Source organism: Triplophysa rosa, linkage group LG6, assembly GCF_024868665.1.
Source record: "Triplophysa rosa linkage group LG6, Trosa_1v2, whole genome shotgun sequence".
NCBI lineage: Eukaryota > Metazoa > Chordata > Actinopteri > Cypriniformes > Nemacheilidae > Triplophysa > Triplophysa rosa.
In genome coordinates this window covers 21,189,424-21,214,286 of record NC_079895.1, presented here as the reverse complement: position 1 = coordinate 21,214,286, position 24,863 = coordinate 21,189,424, and the positions used below count along the sequence as shown (strand labels likewise).

Sequence of the window (24,863 nt, the reverse complement as noted above, 5' to 3'; positions counted from 1 at the left end):
GTATAAGTTACTTTGTCTGTGATTTGGCAGTACATCATGTTGAGTGTAAAAAATATCTTCTTACTAGTAATTAAGTCTTTTCATGTTAAGTGTTTTAGTATGTTCCCTGCTAACTAACATTGGGAAATCGAACATGATCACCTGAACAGTCTTGAATGCAGCATTGGGATTTTATTTTATAGCTAGATTATACACTAGTTATATATGTAAAATGATATTGTCCTTTTTATCATTAATTTTGATAGCCTATAGCTACTTAGTGTAATTAAAATTATCTCATAATTTCCTTACCGTCATTCTAAACAATGTGTTCTAAAAATAATGTCTTTTTCTGAACTTTCTTTGGGTTGGTTTGTTCAATATAGTGGCCAATAGTAAGCATATAGTTTTGGAACATTATGAGAAAGGGGAACAGATTTCTTATTTTTGACTCTCAGAGATGGGCACCTGCTTACCTAAGAAGAGTGATTAGTTTAGTTAAACAAGTAAAGACATCTTTGTCTCAGGAGACAAGACTTTTAGAGCTTTTTCACCTAACACGTCAAACAAAAACAAATACTGATTGATCAGATTGTGTCTGTCAGCTAAACACTATGAAATTATTGAAAAATATAGAAATGGAATGAAGTCACGTCAAAGCATGTTTCACAGATATCAATTAGAAATGTTCATGTAAGTAAGTCACAAGTGTAAACATATAAATGCAGTATTCCAGGAGTATTTTTGAAAAGCTTAAGGCTTAGACAAATATGTAAATTGTAAGCCAAAATCTTGTTTTAAAATTAAATAGACATATTTTATTATCTACCCACTTTTTAAACATATTGACATGTTCTAAATAATGAATAAAATACACAAATTAATTAATAAAAATAGGTTTTAATATGCATGCAAGGGTAATACATTTTAAATAAAGTTTAACAATAAAATGTTTATAGACATTGTGTCATCTACCCTCATGAAATATGAATATTGTTCAAAATACAGTACATACTCTTACATCCAACAATAAATCCATATTTATACAGTCAAACTCATTACTGAATCTAAGTGTAAACACATTTTTAGGTGTATAATTATTGCAGATCACATAAGCCCTGTTGTTGAAAACCACACACAGTGAAAATGGACAGTATTAAATTACAGCTCTTTGCCCTAATTACCAGAGGTTTACCTCAGGAAGCTGCTGTGGGCTTCCATGGTGTGCTGAAAGCAAGAGGACATTAACATAAATGAGGGCGTCTGAGGGGGATCGATATAAATACCTGCACACGCCCTGCTCGTGTCACACAGGTGGGCAGATGCGGTACATTTAGGACGTAGTCTGTAAGTAGGTGAACATCTACGGTCATGACCTGCCAGGCATTTAGCGCCAGTGATTCCTTCACTACTCTGAGCGGAGATTCAGCTGCCCTGCCTCTGCTCATGCACCACACTGGACCTTCCGACTGCTTACCCATCACCAGCCACACCACCAACATGATTTCTTCAGGTAAATTTGACGCGGGCAATCTAATAATATATTTCTTAATTGGTGGGTTGTGACCCAAAAATGGGTCTGCTACGAAAGGGTCACTGACAGCAGGAAAAATACCAAATGCAAATAAATAAATGCAACTAAACCATGTAATTGTGCATAGTTTGGATTGGGAAATACATAGCTAAACAGTTTTTGAAAATTAGCAGAAAATGATTCCATATGTTTTGTTGTTGATGTAAAATGCTGTGCACTGATAAAATGATGCAAGTACTATATACAGTAGTAATATGGATAATATTTAATTGAGTATTTGCAGGTTTATGCATTTAAAAAAGGTTCAAATTTCTTATTCAGTTAGTTATTCGTATAGTGCTACATTACTGTATTGCTGGGCCTGTGCAAGTTATGGAAATTTTAATATATTGCATTTTTGTTGTTGTTTGGTTTTAGTATAGTTTACCTTTTGTACCGGTTTGTGTTACTATTTAATGCTCAATGTAAAATCTTAAACCTGAAGCTACACCAGATGAAAAGCAATAATATAACTCTACTGCAACTCGCCATACATTCATTTTATTTCAAGTGGCAACTATAGGCAATGGGTGCAAATGTTTTTTTTTTATTTACCTTATTCTCTTTCTATCTGTGTTTATAGACAGTTTTAGCGGCAACAACATAAACAAATGTTATGTGTCCCAAACTTATTGTAATATTTGTTAGAGCTCTGCAAAGAATCAATAATCGTTAAGTACTTTTAATGTAATTTAATACAATTAATATACAGTAAAATATAATTTAATATTAATATCAATATTAATTAAATATAAAGTAAATTGTTATATTATAACCAAATACAGACCTGAAGTTAACTTCGGGCAAGGTGCGTGCGTCCAATGAAACCGTCTGTTGTTTGTCTAAAAGGAAGCAAATTCTGACATACTTCTTAAAGTTGGAACATCTCAATTTATGGCAATTAAATAATCACAAACATTGCTCTATCTTATGAAACATTTTAAGATGGAGATCATTAACTAGACTTTTATTGATATGTCTTCACAGTGAGCATTTATCCTTGGGGAATATTTCTCATAAAGGGTTTTATGTGGAGAAGAATAAGGTGGAGAAAGAGAGAGTCTGGGCTATAAGTGGATGTCCTTTTGACCTAGTCAATGTGACCCTAAAGTTCACATATTCTTCAGTATTATTTCCACACTGCTGTCATCACTCACAATCATTCTGAGGAAATGACCTTTCAAGAGATCACATCTCCTGTTCCCTGAGGAAATGTGTTCGGAGAAAAATCGTGTCTACGAAACAGCTTTTAATTGTCATGTCTGCTGCACACTGAGCCTGAGAGAGGAGAAAGAATACAACTTGTATTCAAAATAAACAAATTGTGAGAAATGTGTCTGTGTTTCTGACGAATGTTTTCAAGGGTGCTGGTACAATTGGCATCCACATTTTGAAAGAAGGTACCTGGGGTGACTGACCACAGTAACCATGTACATTTCTTTGCTAGATAAACCAAAATTAAAAATAAGTATTTACTCTACTGGCCAGCCTTCCAACCAATGCAGTCAAGCCCTTTCAAATGATCAAGAATGCAGCTAGTTTTCAATCAGCCTAAAAGAACCCATGTAACACCCCTCCTGATTTCACTACACTGGCTGCCAGTTGCTGCCCGCATCAAGTTTAAATCGTTGACACTCTTCTTCAGAACGATAACGGCAAATTCGCGCCTTTAGCTTAACTCACTGCTCCAGGTCTACATCCCCTCTCGTCATCTTCGGTCTGAAAATGAGCGACGCCTGGTTGTTCCATCACAGCGAGGCACCAAATCGCTTGCAAAAACCTTTACTCATTCGGTTCCCCGGTGGTGGAATGAACTGCAGCATCCTTCACAACTTTCAAAAAACAGCTCAATACACTGTTCCACATTTATTTGACGAACCAATAACTGTCTGTCTGACTAAAAAAAATCTTGTTCATTCTCTCCTTTGCTTACTCCAGCTTTAATCCTCCTAGTAGCATGGCCTTTTAAACTAACGGTACCGTTTAGCGTGTTGACAAAATGTTTAGATGCTCTCCTACTTGTAAGACGCTTTGGATAAAATCGTCTGCCAAATCAATGTAAAATGTAAATTTAGTATAAGAGTCAAATATGGTCTCTACTCCAATAGATAAATAAAGTGGCAAGAAAAAGTATGTGAACCTTTTGGAATTTCATTGTTTTCTGAATAAATTTGTCATAAAATGTGATCTGATCGTCATTTAAGTCAAGGGTATTGACAAACATAATGTGTCTAAAAATAATAACAAAAAATTCTGATCTTTCATGTCTTTATTGAACACATTCATTCAACATTCAAAATGGCAGTGGAAAAAGGGAACCCTTAGAATTAATAACTGGTTGACTCCCCTTGGCAGCAATAACCTCAACCAGTCGCTTATGTAGCTGTGGATCAGACCTGCACATCGTTGAGGAGGAATTTTAGCCCAGTCTTCCTGGCAGAACTGCTCTAGCTCTGTCATATTCTTTGGAACTCTCATGTGTATGGCCCTCTTCAAGTCAATCCATAGCATCTCTATTGGGTTTAGGTCTGGGCTCTGACTTGGCCACTCCAAAAGGCGGATTTTGTTTTTCTGAAGCCATTCTGTTGTGGACTTGCTCCGGTGTTTTGGGTCGTTGTCCTCTTGCATCACCCACCTTCTACACAGTTTCAGCTGACGTACAGACATTCTCACATTATCCTGAAGAATTGTCTGATATACTTGGGAATTCATCTTTCCCTCAATGATTCCAAGCTGACCAGGCCCTGATGCAGCAAAGCAGGCCCAAATCATGATGTTTCCTCCACCATACTTTACAGTTGGGATGATGTTTTCATGATGATATGCCGTGCCCTTTCTACGCCAGATGTAGTGCTGTGTGTTTTTTCCAAATAGTTCAATCTTAGCTTCATCAGTCCACAAAACATTTTGCCAATTCCGCTGTGGAGTGTCTATGTGCTCTTTTGCAAACTTCAGGCGTGCAGCAATGTTCCTTTTAGTAAGCAGTGGCTTCCTTTGTGGTGTCCTGCCGTGGATACCCTGCTTGTTCAGTGTGTTACGTATTGTAGACTCATGAACAGAGATGTTAGTAAGTTCCAATGATGCCTTCAAATCATTGGCTGTCGTTCGGGTTGTTTCTTTACCTCATTGATGAGTCTTTGTTGTGCTCTTGGTGTCATTTTGACTGGGCGCCCACTTCTCGTTAGAGTAGATTGTTTGCCTACCTGTAGACTGGTGAATTTCTAAAGTCTTTTGAAATAACCCTTGCCAGCTTTATGTAAATCAACAATTCTTGACCGTAGATCCTCTTATAGCTCTTTTTGGCGAGGCATGGCTCACATAAGCGTGTTCTTCTTGTGCAGAACAAACTCCAAAAGTTTGAGGGGTTTTTATCAGTCAAAGTAGCTGTAGTCCACACCTCCAAACTTATTATCTTAACGAGACTCCAGGTATGCTAAAACCTGACTCCAATTAGCTTTTTTGAGGTCATTAACTCAAGGGTTCACATACTTTTTCCACAAGCACTAAAAGGTTTTTTGGTTGTTCTCAATAAAGACATGAAAGATCAAAAAAATGTTGTGTTATTATTTTAGACACATTTTATTTGTCAATACCTTTGACTTAGATGAAGATCAGATCATATTTTATGACAAATTTATTCAAAAATCCAAAAGGTTCAAATACTTTTTCTTGCCACTGTATTTGAAAAAATATGGTTGTGGTATGTAATATCCTTAAAAAAGGATATTCATATCTAAATAAATGGGAGCATGGTCTGACAAAACGATTTAACCAATTTGGCAGGAAGCTACAGCATGAAGGCACTGAGTAGGAATCAAAATATAATATAATCTGGAGTAAGAGCCATGAGGATTAGAGTAAAAAGTATATTCTTTACTGCCATTGCTAAATTCCCTCCGGACATCGATTAAGCCGGCTTCATTGCAAAGTTCTTTAAGGAACCGGGATGTTCTGGGTTAGTAGATGATTCTGAAATAGATTTATCCATTTTTTGATCCATGACACAATTGAATTCTCCAGCACAGACCCCGTGCCCTTACAATATTGATTAAACATAATAATTATTTTGGCTATGTATTTAGGGGAGTCGACATTTGAAGAATAAATATTGAGTATAGTAATGGGTTGCCCATGTACTGTACCTGTAATTAAAACAAATCTTTCCTCCGGGTCATCCGGTTGGGATTGGTAGGCTGTCGTGACAGCGTCCACAATCCAGAGCGCCAACCTCTGCTTGGAGACAGCTCTCCCCTTCTGCTGACCTCCGAAACAGACAAAGAGCTGATCCGAGCTCCTGAAGCTCTGCGTGCGGTCTAAGTAGAGGCACAGTGCGTGTACTGGACACAACACGGATGGGGTTGGGTCTTCCTCCTGTGGGGAGCACCTGTAAGTTCACCACCTGGTCCCGAAAAGGAGTGGTGGGAACTTTGGGCACGTAGCCGAGCCGAGGTCTCAGGATAACGTGAGAATCCCTGGGCCCGAATTCTAGGCAGTCAGGGGACACGGAGAATGCTTGTAGGTCCCCTACCCTCTTGATGGAGGCGAGAGTCATCAGGAGAGCGGCATCTCCTAGGGGCTCGAAGGGGGGCCTGATGAGGTCCCAAGAGGGTATGGATCGCGGACGAGGCAAATTCCTCCTTCTTGCGCCCCTTAGGAACCTGATGACCAGGTCGTGGTGTCCTAGAGACTTTCCAGCAACTGAGTTGTGATGAGCGGCAATGGCGGCTACATACACTTTCAATGTGGATGGGGAGAGGTTAGTCTCGAGTCTCTCTTGTAGAAAGGACAGCACGGTCCTGATCGCACAACTCCGCGGGTCTTCTCTTCGAGAAGAGCACCAGGATGAGAAGAGGTGACACTTGTAGGCATACAGTCACCTAGTGGCTGGTGCCCTTGCCTGAGATATGGTCTCTACAACCGCCAGGGATAGGCCACTCAGGATCTCCTCGTCCCATCCAGGGGCCAGACATGGAGGTTCCAGAGGTCTGGCCTGGGATGCCATAACGTGCCCTTCCCCTGGGAAAGCAGGTTTTTCGTCAGGGGAATCGGCCAGGGGGAGCTGTCGTCAAGAGCATTAGCTCCGAGAACCAAGTCCGGTTGGGCCAGTGTGGCGCAATGAGTAACACTTGATGCTCCTCTTCCCTGACCTTGCACAGAGTCTGTGCAATGAGGCTCACTGGGGGGAAGGCGTACTTCCGCTTGTCCCGCGGCCAGCTGTGCGCTAGGGCATCTGTGCCGAGGGGAGCCTCTGAGAGGGAGTATCAAAGCGGGCAATGGGTGGTTTCCAGGGAGGCAAACAGGTCTACCTGAGCCTGCCCGAACTGCACCCAAATGAGCTGGACTGCGCGGGGGTGGAGTCGCCACTCTCCGCGAGGCGTCGACTGACGAGAGAGCGCGTCGGCTGTCTGGTTCAGGACGCCTGGGATATACGTGGCATGCAGGGAGCGAGTCACCTGCTGACTCCACAGGAGGAGGCGTCGGGCGAGTCGTGTTAACTGCCGTGAGCGCACGCCACCCTGGCGGTTGATATACGCTACTGCAGTAGTGCTGTCCTACCAGACCAGCACGTGCTTGCCCTGCACGAGAGGCTGCAGCCTCTTCAGTGCAAGTAGCATGGTCCACAACTCTAGGCAAGTGACATGCCAGCGCAGGCGGGGGCCCGTCCAAAGCCCCGACACTGCGTGCCCGTTGCACACTGCACCCTAGCCCTGCAGGGAGGCGTCTGTCGTCACCACGACATGCCTCGTAACCTGCCCCAGGGGGACCCCTGTTCAAAGGAAGGTCATGGAAGACCAAGGGGTTAGGGTGCATCGGCAGAGAGGCGTAACTACCATCCGCCTGCTGCCGGTGTGCCACGCTCTCCAGGGAACTCGACTCTGTAGCCAGTGTTGGAGTGGTCTCATGTGCATCAACCCGAGGGGTATCACCGCCGCCAAGGATGCCATGTGTCCAAGGAGCCTCTGAAATTGTTTCAGGGTGACCGCTGACTGCTTGAAATGTTTCAGGCAGTTCAACACTGACTGGGTGCGTTCTGTAGTCAGACGCGTTGTCATGGTGACAGAGTTGAGTTCCATACCAAGATAGAGGATGCTCTGCACAGGGGAGAGCTTGCTCATTTCTCGGTTGACCTGTAGTGCCAAATCGATCTAGGTGTCGGAGCACCAGGTCCCTGTGTGTACACAACAGATCTCGTGAGTGTGCCAGGATAAGCCAGTCGTCGAGATAGTTCAGTACCCGCACACCACTCTCCCTGAGGGGAGAGAGGGCGGCTTCCACGATCTTCGTAAAGACTCGTGGGGACAGGGACAGACCGAAGGGGAGGACTCTGTACTGATATGCCTGACCCTCGAAAGCGAACTGTAGGAACGGGCGATGACGAGGGAGAATCGAGACATGAAATTAAGCGTCCTTCAGGTCGGTTGCCATGAACCAATGCTGACATCTGTTAGATGTCAGGATTGGCATCTGTTAGATGTCAGGATGCGCTTCTGCGTGAGCATCCTGAACGGCAGCTTGTGCAGGTGCCTGTTCAGGGTACGCAGATCTAGGATGGGGCGCATCCCCCCGCCCTTTTTGGGGACGATGAAGTACGGGCTGTAAAACCCCGTTGGACATCTCGGCTAGAGGGATGGGCTCGATCGCTCCCTTCGCCAGAAGGGTGGCGACCTCGGCCCGTAATATGGGAGCATCCTGACCTCTGACTGAGGTTGAGAGGATGCCCCGAAACTTGGGCGGGTTTCTGGCGAATTGGATCGGATAGCCGAGACGGATCGTTTCCCTCAGCCACCGTGACGGTATGGGAAGCTCGAGCCAAGCTCCCAGGGACCACGACAGGGGGACTAAGGGTACAATCTGCCTCATCGACCCCCCTGGGGGGTGGTTCGATGGCTGGCAGTTTGGGTCTCTCGCCGGGGAGCCCCCGGGAAGAAGACTGGCTCTGCTGGTTTGCCTGCCTGGCGATGCAGCTCCACACACCGTTGATTTGAGAGTGCTGAGGGCTGCAATGTACATTCGATGTTGCGCCTCGCCAAGACGCAACGTCGAGTTGCCGAACACCGTCTGACAGAGGGTGAGAGCGGCTGTGAGAAACACCCAGGGAGACTGGAAACTCTTTTTTTGAGGAAGTGGGCGCTAGGGCAGGAACTGTCCTGGATCGACCGACCAGCGATGGCATGGCTGGGGTCGGGCCTGATGGTGTCAACCTCCCTGGGGTCTTCCCGTCAGGGTCGCTTCTTCCTCGAAGGTTGCTGACAAGGTGGCTGTCTCCTCTTCGATGTCCGGGAGGGCCGGGGCTGCTGGGGAGCAGGCGCCACATGGGATCTCGAAGGCCTGTGGGTGGCCGAGTCACGGCGGGGCAGGATGTGGCTGATCGCCTCTGTCTGCTTCTTTACTGCCGAGAACTGCTGAGCGAATTCCTCGACAGTGTCACCAAACAGCCCACCCTCCGATGCTGCGATAGACATCTCATCTTCTTCACGCACCGTTCGGTCAGACGAGCGAGACGGGGTGCAAGCGGTCCGCGAGCGCTTGGCTGACGGATTTATGCTCGCAGTGGCCCCCATATCACCCTCGCCGCTCACCTTGGCGGACGGTATAGCCTTAGCCATTCTCGTCACAGCCTGGGAAGCATGCGAGGTGGTGGCTGGTTCTCGAGAGAAGACAGCCACACGTGACCGCAACGTCTGAATGACCATCCGCCCACAGTGTGGGCAAGACGAGTCAACGAAGGCTGCCTCAGCGTGCTGGAGACCCAAACACTTGAGGCAGACATCGTGTCCATCCCCCTCCTCGATGAGGGTACCGCACCCACGAGAACAGCGGGACATGCCACGCTGGAGAAATTTGCTCTTTTAGATCTCTCGAACACCTCTGGAACTGCCGAGACCCCCAGGGGAAGTCGCCGCAGGAAGGGACAGTCCGCTGCACCACGTCGTAGAACCGGCAGTCTGTGTCGCTAAGTAGTAGCGAAGGTCTGCAATTCATGAGCGAAGGCTCCGAAGAACAAAAGGTGAATGAATGAGGCACGCCGTCTCCCTTTTATAGTCCGGCATGCAAATTTCATTCGTCATTTTCATTGGCCTTTTCTAAGTAGTCGGAAGCGATTGGTTCTCAAGGACGAACCCCATCTGTTGGCTCGACACAACGTCGAGAGACCGACAGAAAGGGAACACTTAGTTTTTATGGGAGGGCCGCATTGAAGACTTGGAAGTAAAAGCCCACTGCTATGATTGGACAGCAGTTTGCGTAGTAAACTTAAGTTGGAGCCGTCTGTGAATTTGGTTAGACACGTAACGGACTTATATGGCAAGTGTTACATTCCGGAAAGCTTTGCATATAGTTTGTATAGCCTATAGTTGTATGGTGTTTAATGATATATGACCATACCTGTCAGCATTTGAGACTCGTGTTCGCGAACTGGACAGAAGATCACCGTGATCGCGGGTCTCAAATGTTACAAGAGTTTCCCTGATAAATAAACAAACTGGAGACTCCCGGCCAAAAACAGTGTTGGCAGATACGGATATGACCGAGCACCAGAAATAATAACAAAACCCTTCAACACAGCCTCCATTATTCGCAAACGGTGGATAAAACCTTGAAAAATTATATATGAGCCCACCAAATCATAGAGATGCCGATTCACACAGGATTAAGATCACAGACAACCTCTGCAATTATTACAAATGACTAGAGGTCCCCAGATAATACTAATTCCTTGTGAATGGGGCTATCAGGGCATATCAAGCGATCTCTAACAAAGCAATAGTGACGCATAGTACAAATATGTTTTACTCACATAAGATGGCTGCGCCATTCCTATCGGATCCAATATTGATGTTACAGCACTGCTTTTTAATTTTAGGCTCTCCGCAAATCCAGCGTCGATCTATGGCTTGTTCACAAAGGAATCCGCGGTAATGTTTTACCCACGTGAGCTGGAACGTCTTTAAAAATAAACTTCAACCACGCATTACTAATGTCGGAATCCGAAGGAAGGTTAAGCAGCGACTGTGTTCTTTCACAACCAGGCACTGACTGCGCAATATTTTGCAATCTTTAACTGCATGTTTATTGCTTGCTCGCTCTATCTGGTTCCGCGCAACTTGTGTTACTTCAGTACTGTCATGCAAGAACCAGTGGGTGGGGCTAGAGAAGTAGTTGTTGATATTTTTCTGTGGAGGCTGTGTTCATAGATAGGTGCATTCCAGGACCTGCCTTTCGCTGAGCCTCGTGTCAATAACAGTTGTAATTTCAGTAACAAGGGCGTTTTCAGTTCTGACACTTACAGGATGTTTGCTTGAATACAATTCCCTCTTATATAACAAAAGCTCGGATTAAAATTGAGGTCTTAATTCATTGTCCCTTTAAATCAGATACCACAACAGATTTTAACTTAACAACAACATGTTTCAGGTGTTTTAAATGAATGCCACTCACTATCCCAGGAAGCCACAAGACAAACTGTAATTTATTGAAATACATTGAAATTATGTAGACGTGGTTAATCAGCTCAGTTTGTGCAGCTGTTACTTTTCCACGGATAATTATTAAAGCAGACATATTATTACATTGACGTGTTGATAGCTAAATTAGCATGTACTTAATTTGTCTCAGTTTCAACTCACATGCAAAGTTTACCAGATTGAGTCACATCCCTGCACATTGTTTGCCATTGTAAAGCTCTTGTGCATAATTACTAAACTGTCCAATTGAACTTGACACAAAACTCTGTTAATTTCAATTGAAATGTTTTGGCATTACATATGCCCTCTGTCAACTCCACCTGCAGTAAGTGAATCTTTACCAGACTTTGCTATGTCAGAGTGTGGCACTCTTTGAAAGTTTGAAGAGCTATAATGTAATGGACTTGTTATCGTATTGGAACACTTAACTGTTGGCACTTAGGATAGGGATGGAATAAACCAACAAATTTTTAGAAACTTTGAAGGTTGATTGTCTGATTAAACTAAGCGATTTGCATATTGTTTTGGACAAGGTCATCATGCAAGAGGATCATCATGACATACTTTAAGTATTTTGTGGAGGCTGTTCTTGAAAAGATGAAGCACTACTTTTTAAAATGTATATAATGGTGCTGGTGTTATTACCTCCCACAGTTTGACTTTGATCCTAATGAAATTTGTTAAAAAGTTTAGTTTCATTGCCGCTTTTTAGTAAATGTCACCTTAGAGATCAATCTCTGAGGTTCAGATTAAAAAGTTCCATGTGTCTGTCTGCCTTGAATGTACCACTGATTTGTATTTATTGTCTGGTTTATTCCCCTCAGGTCTACCTCTGGTACAGTCGTCCAAACGTTCTCATATGCACCTGTCCGCTTCTGCTTTGGGCAACGCATCAGCCAGCCTGCACTACCCAATGCCCCCATGTCATTATAGCAACCAGCAGACCACCTATGGCATGATGGCAGGTGCGACAAGTAATTCACAAGTGCATAAAGTATTATGTCTAAGCGCACGTGCATTGTCATCTGTCAATAACATATTAGGTTTGTTATGTATAATGACAATGTAGTGACATTGTTCCTGCAGCACAAGAAATGCTCTCTGCCAGCATCTCACAGACTCGCATCCTTCAGACCTGCAGTGTGCCTCATGCCAACATGGTCAATGGAGCCAACTCATTACAAGGTAAAACCTGTGCTAATATCAAATCCTAAGCAGAACAGCTTAAGTTAGTGGAATCTTTTGCTGTTTTCCCACTTCTGCCAAATTCATGCAAACTGAACCGCTAAACCCATACACAGATAACCAAGCTAAAATTTGAATTAAATTCTAATTCATTTCTGTAACACATTTAGCAATTTTCCAAATCAGCTTTACAGAAAAATATATTTTGAAACAAGCAGAAGACACACAAAAAGGAAAATTATAAGATACATACATAGAATATAATTGTATTTTTTTAAATAAAAGTCTATAGGATTGAAAGTCAGTCAGTTTGTATGCTGAGAGACAGAGATTTTTATATAGTCTATGTTAGGCTTCCACCTAGTGTCTGAAGAAAGAAGTAACACGTGTAGCATTATCTGTTGTGCCGCTATGTTAAAGAAATAATAATCCTCAAATCGAATTCAATTCTAGTAAAACAAATAAGAATCTTTTGTATGTATTGCGCCCAGTGGCTATTAAATCCTGGCTATAATCATATTAGCGTCCATGCAAGACACTAGATAATAAAAAACATTTTACTCACCAAAGAACCTTTTCGTCAAGTCTTACCTTTAAACAGCCCGAAGAATCTTTTCCCGCTACGAAAAAAATATGGAACAGAAATGTTATGTGGGTGTTGAAGGTTATTTATAGAACCACATAGCCTTCAAAAGAACGTTTAAGAGTGTATAATTATGATTAAAAAAAACTAAAGAGTTGATCCTGCAATTGTCCGCTTTGAATTTAACCAGGCCTACCTCTCAAACAGGACCAAAACAGCTAACTAAAATTCCTCGTGAATCGTTATTATGCACTGACTATGTTCAGCCACAAGAGGACAATACAGATCAATGTATTTTATAAAACAACGTTACAAAGAGCATTTTTAGATTTGCTAAATACTCAATGCTCAAGGGTGTTTTTATTTAAATATTATATTAAGTGTGCGGTTTCAGATTCTGACTCAATAAGGTTGACAAATTTCCCAAGGTTTAATATACAGTAGTTTCCCAAGCAAAAATATTTTATTTTTTATTTTAATAAAACAGTATCTTTAGTTTTACACGTAGGCCATATAACAATGAAGAAAGAAATTGGGGAGGAGATATTCTCATTAAAGAAGCTTATTTAGGTGAATAAATTTAAATTTAGACATATAAAAAATAATTATCTTAAACGTGTATAAAACCTATTACAGCAGCAACAAAAGTAGTGATGTTTGTTCATCATTAACAATGGTTAGATAGCTACATTAAATAAAAAGCTTAAACGTTCTTTATTACAATAACACCCAAGTAAAATACAACTTACCTAGTAACTTACATAGTACAGTAATCTTTTTTAATCAAATATACTCTGTTTCGGTCATGATCTTTGTGCACAGTTGTTATTTCCTCTGACCACAGCCTTTATTTCTATCTTCTTTCAATCCACAAGGAGCTTTAGCCCCATGCCTCTATAAGTTCCCTGAGCACAGTATGGGTGGAGGATCTTGTGCTTTGAGCCACAGCTTCCCACCGCTGCCACAAGCTCTTCTCACTGATGAACCTACTCTCAGTGACATCAAGCAGGAGCTGCGCAGGAAAAGCCGGCCTCTGGAAGAGCCCCCGGATATGGATTCTCCTCAAATCCGTGAACTGGAGAAGTTTGCTAATGACTTCAAACTGAGAAGGATCAAACTGGGTTTGTCTTTTCATTTGGACTAAATTGTTTTTGATATTAGAAAACTACTCTATCTACGCAACATCACTATATACTGTATGTAACATGCTGTAGCAAGCCCACAGACCATACACAGAAAATCTAAAGCTTCAATGAGATTCACAGGATGCAATGCAACAAGTAATGATATGCGCAGGGTTTTATCAAAATCATATAAGCACATTGCCATATGAATGTCTGTAGCTAGATTAGCTTGTATCCTAAAATCTCTGGAAGAACTATATCCACAATATGTCAATGAAATAAGTACTGATTTGCACTTGGATAATAAATGTTTGATCACATGTGCATTATCATCACTAGAATAGATCCACACTAATCTGTTCTGGTATAACATACTGTACTATTTCAGATAAATCTGCCCCTACGTGGGATGTTAATAAACTTGAAACAAACCGTGGTTGGTTGCTTTACAACACAGTCTTGACTAAGTGGGCAGTACTTGGACAGAATAAGCTGAAAGGAGACTACACTAGATGAAGCACATTTATAAATAAGAAATATATTTGAACATACCATTGAGGAAAATCCTTTGCTCTTTAAAATTGTTATTTCTATCACCTAACTTTGATTGACAGGTTACACACAGACCAATGTGGGTGAGGCACTGGCGGCCGTGCACGGCTCTGAATTTAGCCAAACCACCATCTGTCGCTTTGAGAACTTGCAACTCAGCTTCAAAAATGCCTGCAAGCTCAAATCCATCCTGGCAAAATGGCTGGAGGAGGCTGAGCAAGCCGGTGGTGAGTCAACAGCCAACAAACAACTCTTAAGTGTGATTTTTAAATTTATTCATACCCACCACCATTCTATTGCTCTTGTGCTATAATGAAATCATAAGACTGAAGAAAGGCTTTCACGTATCTGTAATTTGTCTCAGCTCTTTTTAATGAGAAGATGGGCATGCATGAGCGTAAACGAAAACGGAGAACAACCATCAGGTAAACAGGGAATTTGAACCACATTAAGGAAACAAAACCCATTATATCAGCATAATTCCATCTAATTATTATCTAATTAATTCTCAATTCTCAGTCTCGGGGCGAAGGAAGCCCTAGAAAGGAATTTTGTGGAGAAGAGTAAACCCTCGTCTCAGGAGATTGTGCGACTGGCAGAGGGCCTGCATCTGGAGAAGGAGGTGGTCCGTGTGTGGTTCTGTAACCGCAGACAGAGGGAGAAAAGAGTCAAAACCAGTCTACACCACAGCTCATTCATGGCCAAAGAGACTGCAGCCTGTAGGCCCTGAACATCTTCTCATGATGCAATGTGCAAAAAATCACATTTGGGAGAATCAACACAAGCCTTTGGCAGTCAATGGATTTCCTGTACAAGAGTTATATCTTAAGAACTCCTGTTTTACTTTTTACAGATCACAAAATAAGCATAGTAACCATTAATGAAATTTTAAGGTGTTGTTGTTAAAATACTCTCTCTCACACCGTTTGAGCATCCTGACTAGAAACACCGGATCATCTAAATGCTGTGAATTTAGAGCTTTTCTAACCAGCGGTTAGTTTTGATATTTTGTTTGGGAAGTTGAGTGGCATAGAAATTATAAACTTCATCTTTCTAGCATAACAGAATGTTTGTGTTATGAGGTCTATGCAAAGGGACCATTTATAAGTGCTGTCACAGCAGAACAGCATCTTGATATCTCTGGTACAATAATTTATTTAAAATACAATCTATTCACAGTTTAATATATTGGCTACATATGCAAATATACTATGAATATCAGAACACATTATCCTTGGAATCCCTGTATTTGCACTCTCAAATTTTGTATGTGGTTCTCAAATCTTTTTGTGATGTCATTTGTACAGATATAATTAATGTCAAAATAAATTATTAATAGTGTAGTCACACTTGATTTGTTATATTTTCATAATATCTCATAAGTCATTAGTCACTCTGCAAGAATCTGTTGGCATTTAAAATGCGAAAAACATGCTTTCCATTAATTTACAACAACGATGGTAAGTGTGATTCAGATTATATACATGTACTGTAACAATGCGCTATGAACATGGTGCATGCTAATTAAGTCCACCTGATATCTGCTGCACGTGGAGCCCTGTCCCGTCTGGCTTTGACTGAGGGAGTTTTTCTGCTGTATTATATTGCTCCTGACAGCGTAATAATGAGGTAGCAAAGCCTCTCACCTGCACACAAGCACTCTCAGCAGAGAGATATGGGTGATGATCTACAATATCATCATCTTCCTGCCATTGGTTTTGTCACCAATGTATCCCATAACACCCTATTGTGTTGTAATAATGCAATAAATACTATATTGTTTGGGATAATGTTGGCAGGACTTGACATTATATATATATATATATATATATATATATATATACACAGTATATACTACAGGAATGCTGAGAAAACAAGAAAATGATGGATTTGTCCATATGCATTTCAACACAAATGTTGGGGTCTTCTGGGGGGGGGGGTTTGGTAGTGCTTGGAGCAGTTACACGTCCATAGTTCATTAAATTAGTTTCAAATTAATAGACTCCACCATGGTTCACTTGATTTAAGAAAGGTCGCTCTACAAACTCATTAAGACCTTATTTGAAAATCATACTAGTTATGATTGTGAATAATGATGTCTACTTAAATGAAATGTGAAATCTACAGTAAAAGGCCATTCCAACTTGTCACCTTAGAATTATAAGGTTATATCTGACATTTTTGTCAAAATTGAGTTATTCACATATTATTATTCTGTGACAACTTATTAACGTTACGTGATGTTGATCTATTAAATCTAACTTGGTTCTGTCAGTGAGTTCATCAGCACTTTGAATGGACACAAGAGGACTAGCATCCAATTTGTTTGATCCCTATTTTTATCTTTTTTTACAATCAAGTTCTTAAAATGTCTTTAATTTTACAATATTAAGCCTTTAAGGTCAAATAGTCAACAATTTCATTGATTTGTTCGTAATAACAATAATAAACATTAGCACGTTATTTCAGCCACACTTTCTGTGGAATAAAGTCCAGGGGCTTCATGTATCAACGCACAAAAATGTTGCGTACACCAGCTTTCACGCTCACGGTCGGATGTACTAACAGTGAAATTAACGTGAGAATGTGCGTTCCTCCACGCCAACTTCATGTCTGGCGTACGTACATTTCTCGTGGTTTTTGTCCTTTGGCGACTCTTAGAGGCAATGAAGTGAAGTTGCAAACATATAGACTATCAAATCATTAGACAAGTCTATCGCACCACCAGCTGTGAGAAACCTTACGATTAATTTGTAATTGATAAAATAATTGACACACTATTGTCACACGAGCCTTATGGGAATATGTTATCAATTTTTAGAGAACGAGTTTTTAGGGACCATAATGATTTTCTGGCCCACGATGATGACTGGCTTATCAGCCGTTTCAGATTTCCAAGGGCTATTCTCTTGGAGTTCTGTGCTGAGTTGGGTCCGAATTTGGAGAGAGAGACAGCGAGGAGCCACACATTACCCGTTCCCTTACAAGTGCTCACAACACTTGGTTCCCTTTCTGTCGGTCTCTCGACGTTGTGTCGAGCCGACAGATGGGGTTCGTCCCTGAGAACCAATCGCTTCCGACTTCTTATAAAAGGCCAATGAAAATTGGCGAATGAAATTTGCATGCCGGACTCCGCCCCCGGATATCCGGGTATAAAAGGGAGACGGCGTGCCTCATTCATTCACCTTTTGTTCTTCGGAGCCTTCGCTCATGATCAACAGACTTCGCTACAAGTAGCAACTACAAGACTGCCGGCTCTACGACGTGGTGCAGCGGACTGTCCCTTCCTGCAGCGACTTCCCATGGGCGTCTCGGCAGTTCCAGAAGTGTTCGAGTTTTTTCTCTAAAAGAGCAAATTTCTCCAGTGTGGCATGTCCCGCTGTTCTCGTGGGTGCAACACACTCATCAAGGAGGGGGACGGACACGATGTCTGCTTCCAGTACGCTGGGGCAGATGTTGTGGATACGTCCTGCCCGCACTGCGGGCGGTTGACGATTCAGACGTTGCGTCATGGGTGGCTGTGTTCCCACGGGACTCAGTCACCACCTCGTCTGCTTCCCGTTTCGTGACCGCAGGACTACGGCCCTACCGCCCGCTACGGCGAGCAGCGAGGGTGATATGTGGATAACTGTGAGCGCTAATCCGTCAGCCACTGGCTCGCGGACCGTTCGCACCTCGTCTCGCTTGTCTGACCGTTCCCCATGAGACGGTCCCACCGTCTTGTTCCTCAATCACGTATCGGACACGGTACGTGATGATGAGATGTCTGTTGCAGCATCGGAGGGTGACTTACTGGCATCAGATTCCGACGATTCCTTGAGCTCAGGAAGAAGCGGATGTCGAAATGTCAGCCATGCTTTCCCGGGCCGCCGGCATTGGGTTGCGGTGCACCGCACTGCCTCTCCCAACGCGTGGGCCCTGGGTCGGGCGATGTCCACACTTGTGGTCCAGGAGAGACACCTCTGGCTGAACCTTGCAGAGATGAGTAACGCCGAGAAAGTCCGCTTTCTCGATGCACCCATCTCGCAAGGGGGGCTGTTTGGTGATACTGTCGAGCTGCAGTTCTTGACAGTAAAGGAGCAGACAGAGGATATCAAGTATATCCTCCCCAGCCGCGACTCGACCGCCCTCTGGCCGCCGAGATCCTGTGCACCGTCTGCTTCCCAGCAGCCCTGGTCCTCTTCGAGACATCGAAGAGGAGACCACCACCCCGTCAGCAGCCGCGGCGGAAGCCAAAGCAGCCCTCATGGGAAGACCCCAGGGAGATCGAGAATACCTTCGGGCCCGACCCCAGCCATTCCATGGCTGGTGGTCGATCCGGGACGGTTCCTGCCTCGTCCCAACAGCCCACTTCTAAGAGTTTTCTCTTTCTCTCTGGGCATTTATCACAGCCGCTCTCACCCTCTACACGACGGTGTTCGGCAACTCAACGTTGCGTCACGGCGAGACCCAATGTTGAGGATAATCAGCAGCCTAAGCACTCTCAATCGACGGTGCGTTGTGCCACATCATCGTCTGGGTATTATCACAGCCGCTCTCACCCTCTACATGTCGGTGTTCGGCAACTCGATGTTGCGGCAAGACCCAATGTCGAGGATAATCATCAGCCTAAGCACTCTCATTCGATGGTGCGTTGTGCTACATCATCGCCAGGCAGGTAAAACTGCAGAGCCGATCTCCTCTCCGGGGGCCCCCCCACTGCGAGGGATCCGCACTGCCAGCCATCGAACCACCCCCGGGAGGTTGATGAAGCAGAACGTACCCCTAGCCTCCCTGTCTCGGTCCCTGGGAGCCTGACAAAAGCTTCCCAAACCATCACGGTGACTACGGGATAAGGTCCGTCTCGGCTACGCGATCCAACTCCCCAGACGCCCGCCCAAGTTTCGGGGCATCCTCTCAACCTCAGCAGAGGCAAAGATGCTCCCGTGCTTCGGGCCGAGGTCGCCACCCCTCTGGTGAGGAAGCGATTGTGCTCGTCCCTCTAGCCGAGATGTTCAATGGGTTTTACAGCCCGTACTTCATCGTCCCCAAAAAAGCGGGGGTCGCTAGATCTGTGTACCCTAAACAGGCACCTACTCCAGCTGCCGTTCAGGATGCTCACGCGGAAGCGCATCCTGGCATCTATCAGATGTCAAGATGGATTCATGGCAATCGACCTGAAGGACGCTTACTCTCATGTCTCAATTCTCCCTCGTCATCGCCCCGTTCCTACGGTTCGCTATCGAGGGTCAGGCATATTAGTACAGAGTCCTCCCTTTCGGTCTGTCCCTGTCCCCATGAGTCTTCACGAAGATCGTGGAAGCCGCCCTCACTCCCCTCAGGGAGAGAGGTGTGCGGGTACTAAACTATCTCGACGACTGGCTCATCTGGAGATCTGTTATGTACACACAGGGACCTAGTGCTTCGGCACCTAGATCGATTGGGACCACAGGTCAACCGAAAAAGAGCAAGCTCTCCTCTGTGCAGAGCATCCTCTTTTTTGGTATGGAACTCAACTCTGTCTTCATTACAGCGCGACTGACTCAGAAAGCGCTCAGTCAGTGTTGAACTGCCTGGAATATTTCAAGCAGCCAGCGGTCCCCCTGAAATTCAGAGGCTCCTGGGCACATGGCATCCTCGGCGGTGGTGATACCCCTCGGGTTGATGCACATGAGACCGCTCCAACACTGGCCACAGAGTTGAGTTTCCTGGAGAGCGTGGCACACGGGCAGCAGGCGGATGGTGATTACGCCTCTCTGCCAACGCACCCTAACCCCTGGTCTTCAATGACCTTTCTACGGATGGGGGTCCCTCTCAGGCAGGTCATGAGGCGCGTCATGGTGACGACAGATGCCTCCCTGCAGGGTTAGGGTGCCGTCTGCAACGGGCACGCAGTGTCGGGGCGATGGACGGGCCCCCGCCTGCCCAGGCATATCAATTGCCTAGAGTTGTTGGATGTGCTACTTGCACTGAAGGGGCTATAACCTCTCGTGCAGGCCAAGCAAGTGCTGGTCCGGCGGACAGCACAACTGCCATAGCGTATGTCAACCGCCAGGGTGGCGTTCGCTCATGGCAGCTAACACGACTTGCTCGACGCCTCCTCCTGTGGAGTCCGCAGGGGAGCAGATCCCTGCGAGCCACACATATCCCAGGCAAAATGAACCAGACAGCCGATGTGCTCTCTCGTCAGTTGACGCCTCGCGGAGAGTGGCGACTCCACCCCCGTGCAGTCCAACTCATTGGGTACAGTTCAGGCGGGCTCAGGTAGACCTGTTCGCCTCCCTGGACACCACCCATTGCCTGCTAGGGTACTCCAGGGATGCTCTAGCGCACAGCTGGCCGTGGGACAAGCGGAAGTACGCCTTCCCCCCAGTGAGCCTCATTGCACAGACTCTGTGCAAGGTCAGGGAAGAGGAGCATCAAGTGTACTAGTTGCGCCATACTGGCCCAACCGGACTTGGTTCTCGGAGCTAATGCTCTTGACGACAGCTCCCCCCGGCCGATTCCCCTGACGAAGGACCTGCTTTCCCAGGGGAAGGGCACGTTATAGCATCCCAGGCCCGACCTCTGGAACCTACATGTCTGGCCCCTGGACGAGATGAGGAGATCCTGAGTGGCCTACCCCCTGCGGAGGTTAGGACCATCACTCAGGCTAGGGCCCTGGCCACTAGGCGGCCCATTAGGCGGCTATTCGCCTGTAAGTGGTGCCTCTTCTCATCCTGGTGCTCGTCTCGAGAGAAGACCCGCGGAGTTGCTCGATTGGGAACGTGCTGTCCTTCCAGAGACTCGAGAGTAATCTCTACCCTTCCACACTGAACGTATATGTAGCCGCTATTGCCGCTCATCATGACCCAGTTGTTGGTAAGTCTCTAGGACAGCACAACCTGATCAATTGGTTCCTAAGGGGTGCGGGAAGGCACTGCCTCACCCGCGCTCCGTACCTTCTTGCGACTTTGATGCAGTCCTGGAGCCCCTCGGAGATGCCGCTCTTTCTCACCTCATGATTAAGACGGCTCTCCGGATGGCGCTCAAGAGGGTAGCGGACCTAAAAGCATTCTCCGTGTCCACAGATTGCCTAGAACTCGGGCCCAGTGATTCTCACGCTATCCTAAGACCCCGGCCCGGCTACATGCCCAAAGTTCCACCACTCCCCCTACACCAGGTGGTGAACTTACAGGCGCTCCCCACCGGGGAGGAAGACCCAACCCCATCCGTGTTGTGTCCAGTACGCGCATTGCGCCTCTGCTTGGACCGCACGCAGAGCCACAGGAGCTCTGAGCAGCTCTTTGTCTGTTTTGGAGATCAGCAGGGAGGGCTGTCTCAAACAGAGATTGGCGCACTGGATCATGGACGCCGTCACTACGGTGTACCTGTCCTAAGATCGCCCGCGCCCACTGGGTGAGCGCTCTCTCCACACGGAGTACAGCCTCCTCGTGGGCACTGGCTCGAGGCGCCTCTCTGGCAGACATCTGCAGAGCTGCGGGTTGGGCTACACCCATCACCTTCGCGAGGTCCTACAGCCTCCGCGTAAAACCGGTAACGGCTCGAGTCTTGCAGGCATCAGGCAAGACTGGCGGCCGGTAGGGTGTACGCCTATGACAGTACCTTCCCCCCATTCTCCTAAGGGGGTCAGTGTACTAACTAGCCTCACCCACTGGGTGAAGAACAGGCACTCCATCCATCACTAAGCAAGCACCTCCTGCGGGCAGGCTGGGCAGAGCAGCCTTGCCCTTTAGGCCGGGTACCAACTGAGTTATCCACAACATAGCTCTAACCGGACCTAGTGCTACCGGACGTTGTAACCCCCCAGCAGGGCGGTTCCGTCTGATGTATCTTCATGATTGGTTCCCACCTTGATAACCCATGACCTTCCCTAGGTGGACCTCCACCTCGCGGTTAACTCCTTCAGTCTTCACATTCTTCCCATGAGTTCTCCCCCATCGGTGAGACCATGTTGGTATCTCCACTAAACTCCTCCCTCCGGTAGGAAGTGGTCTCTGTAGCGCATCCCCCGCTTGAGGAAGTAGTGCTTACCCAGTGGCCTTACGGTACCAGGCGGTTTCTCCCTGTTAGAGAAACAAGGCCGCCGCCTGTGAGGCCGAAGGCAGGGGCCTTCCCACCTTTCAAGTAAAGCTCTGGGACCCCTCCTACCCACTGGTAGGTTACAATTTCGCGGTAGCGCTCACGGCTGACACGCCCAGGCCAGTCACCGTCGCTTCGCTAGAGATTGTGACAGGGCACAATGTTGTGGTGTTTTCCATAGGAACCCCATCTGTCGGCTCGACACAACATCGAGAGACCGACAGAAAGGGAACGTCTTGGTTACGGATGTAACCTCAGTTCCCTGATGGACGGAACGAGACGTTGTGTCCTTCTTGCCACAACACGTGCTGCCCACTGCAGCAGTCGTGAGAGGTCTCAGGCTCCTCAGAACAAAGGTGAATGAATGAGGCACATCGTCTCACTTTTATACCCGGATATCCGGGGGCGGAGTCCGGCATGCAAATTTTATTCGCCAGTTTTCATTGGCCTTTTCTAAGAAGTCGGAAGCGATTGGTTCTCAGGGACGAACCCCATCTGTCGGCTCGACACATCGTCTCGTTCCCTCCATCAGGGAACTGAGGTTACATCCGTAATCAAGACATTTCCTGGCAACTGGCTTTTTCCAAAGGGAATTGGCAGACCGCTCAGGAATAAGCCAGTCGTCTTTGAGCCGCGCAATGCCTGTATGGGACGGGACCATCCGCATGTCTACCAGATATACGGTTCCCATACGATGCAGTTGACCAGCCAAACATTAAAGCACAATTTGCAGCGATAGCCGGTTTTCCTAATGTAATCGGAGCGATCGACTGCACACATTGCTATACAGGTGCCATCTGAGGAAGAATTTGCATATGTGAATCGGAAACATTTCCATTCAATAAATGTGCAGATAATATGTGATGCACAAATGCGCCTAACAAATATTGTGGCAAGGTGGCCTGGGTCAACCCATGATTCATTCATACTTACAAACAGCATGGTTGGGATGAGGCTCCAAGCTGGCAGGGTGTGCGATGCGTGGCTTCTTGGTGAGTGATGCATTTAAAGCTGTTTCTATATTAAAAAAATATTAAAATCCTTTAACTACCCATCAGGAGACCGCGGTTATCCACTAAAGACGTGGTTGTTAACCCCCCTCACCAACCCACAAACTGATCGAGAGCGCAAATACAATGATGCCCATTCTCGCACTCGGTCAGTTAGAGCGGGCGATTGGGCAGCTGAAATGTCGGTGCGCAGCAGTTCTCCGCTTAACTTCCACTTTTATATCCGACCATTTCTTTTTAATTTCATTTAAAGTGCGATTTTCCGATCCCACCACGTTGACGGCGTCAGCCAAACTCTCTCACTCATTTTTTTCCCTTTTGTTATTAATTCCGGAGGACAAAGTTCCAAATAAAATATGTTTTCTAGCTTCTACCTCTGACAGTAGTACCTCCAATTCACATTCCGTAAATTTTCGTTTCTTGCTGCTTGGTTTTTCCATTTTCTTGCTGGTTGGTTTTGCCAAAGTGGACTCATTACCATATTCAATTCAATTCAATTCAATTCAATTTTATTTATATAGTGCTTTTCACAATGTGCATTGTTTCAAAGCAGCTTTACAGGAGCAAATAAGAAAACACAGAAAGGTAAAACACAGCACAGTGCATGGTGTTTATAGACCAAGCAAGATCATTCTAATAAATAATATCTAATGAATAAATGAATAAATAAATGCAGTCTCCCGGTGAGCATGCCAACACTGCACTGCTGTGGCGAGGAACCCAAACTCCAATGATGAATAAATGGAGAAAAAAAAACCTCGGGAGAAACCAGGCTCAGCCGGGAGGGCCAGATCTCCTCTGACGTGTCATAGCTGCACTCAGTGACCCCGACCAAAGCCACCGAGCAACGTCCAAGAAGAACAGGGAGAGCCCACGAGCCGCGACCCAGGAAGCCCCACCCGCCGAGACCGTGCAGGTCCAACCTGGTCCCATTCCGCGATCAACAACAGACAACAGACGAACAACCAGGGAAAAATAGTAATGGCATAATTAACTTTATTCCTCTGTTGTCCGACATCGACCACAAAACAAGACCAACCAGACCAGACCCACACAGTCCCAACAAATGAAACGCCCCGAACCACAACCAACAAGCCTCCCTACAAACACCCACCCAGCAACCTCCAATCAAAGTCACTGAGTGCAGCCATAACTTCAAACTGCTGTCATGTGATTTAAGTTTAGCATTAAATACCAAGTATTGTAAATTTAGCATTTATGTGACAGGTAGTCCGTCTTTGCTCTCGGCTGGGGATGGAATTGTCTGAGCTGGGCCGGCCAGATGGTCGCCTTTTTCTTGGGTGGTGATGGAATTGCCTTGGATGGAGCTGG

At 45.6% G+C, this 24,863-nt stretch overlaps 1 protein-coding gene across 1 annotated transcript; it reads left to right on the top strand.

Annotated features, from left to right (window-relative positions):
- The first annotated feature begins 1,342 nt into the window (after positions 1–1,342).
- On the top strand, positions 1,343–15,705 carry pou1f1 (POU class 1 homeobox 1). Its single transcript, XM_057335462.1, has 7 exons — positions 1,343–1,492; positions 11,841–11,981; positions 12,103–12,201; positions 13,660–13,905; positions 14,523–14,687; positions 14,825–14,885; positions 14,980–15,705. Exons 1-7 carry the CDS (start codon positions 1,351–1,353, stop codon positions 15,188–15,190), a joined length of 1,065 nt encoding a protein of 354 aa, XP_057191445.1. The 5' UTR covers positions 1,343–1,350; the 3' UTR covers positions 15,191–15,705.
- Positions 15,706–24,863: the final 9,158 nt, after the last annotated feature.

Bases quoted from the DNA above. Each gene is read 5' to 3' on its own strand.
- pou1f1 (XM_057335462.1), top strand. From the start codon at position 1,351: ATGACCTGCCAGGCATTTAGCGCCAGTGATTCCTTCACTACTCTGAGC. The intron at 1,493-11,840 runs GTAAATTTGACG...TATTCCCCTCAG, and splicing joins CACCAACATGATTTCTTCAG to GTCTACCTCTGGTACAGTCG. The intron at 14,886-14,979 runs GTAAACAGGGAA...CTCAATTCTCAG, and splicing joins AAACGGAGAACAACCATCAG to TCTCGGGGCGAAGGAAGCCC.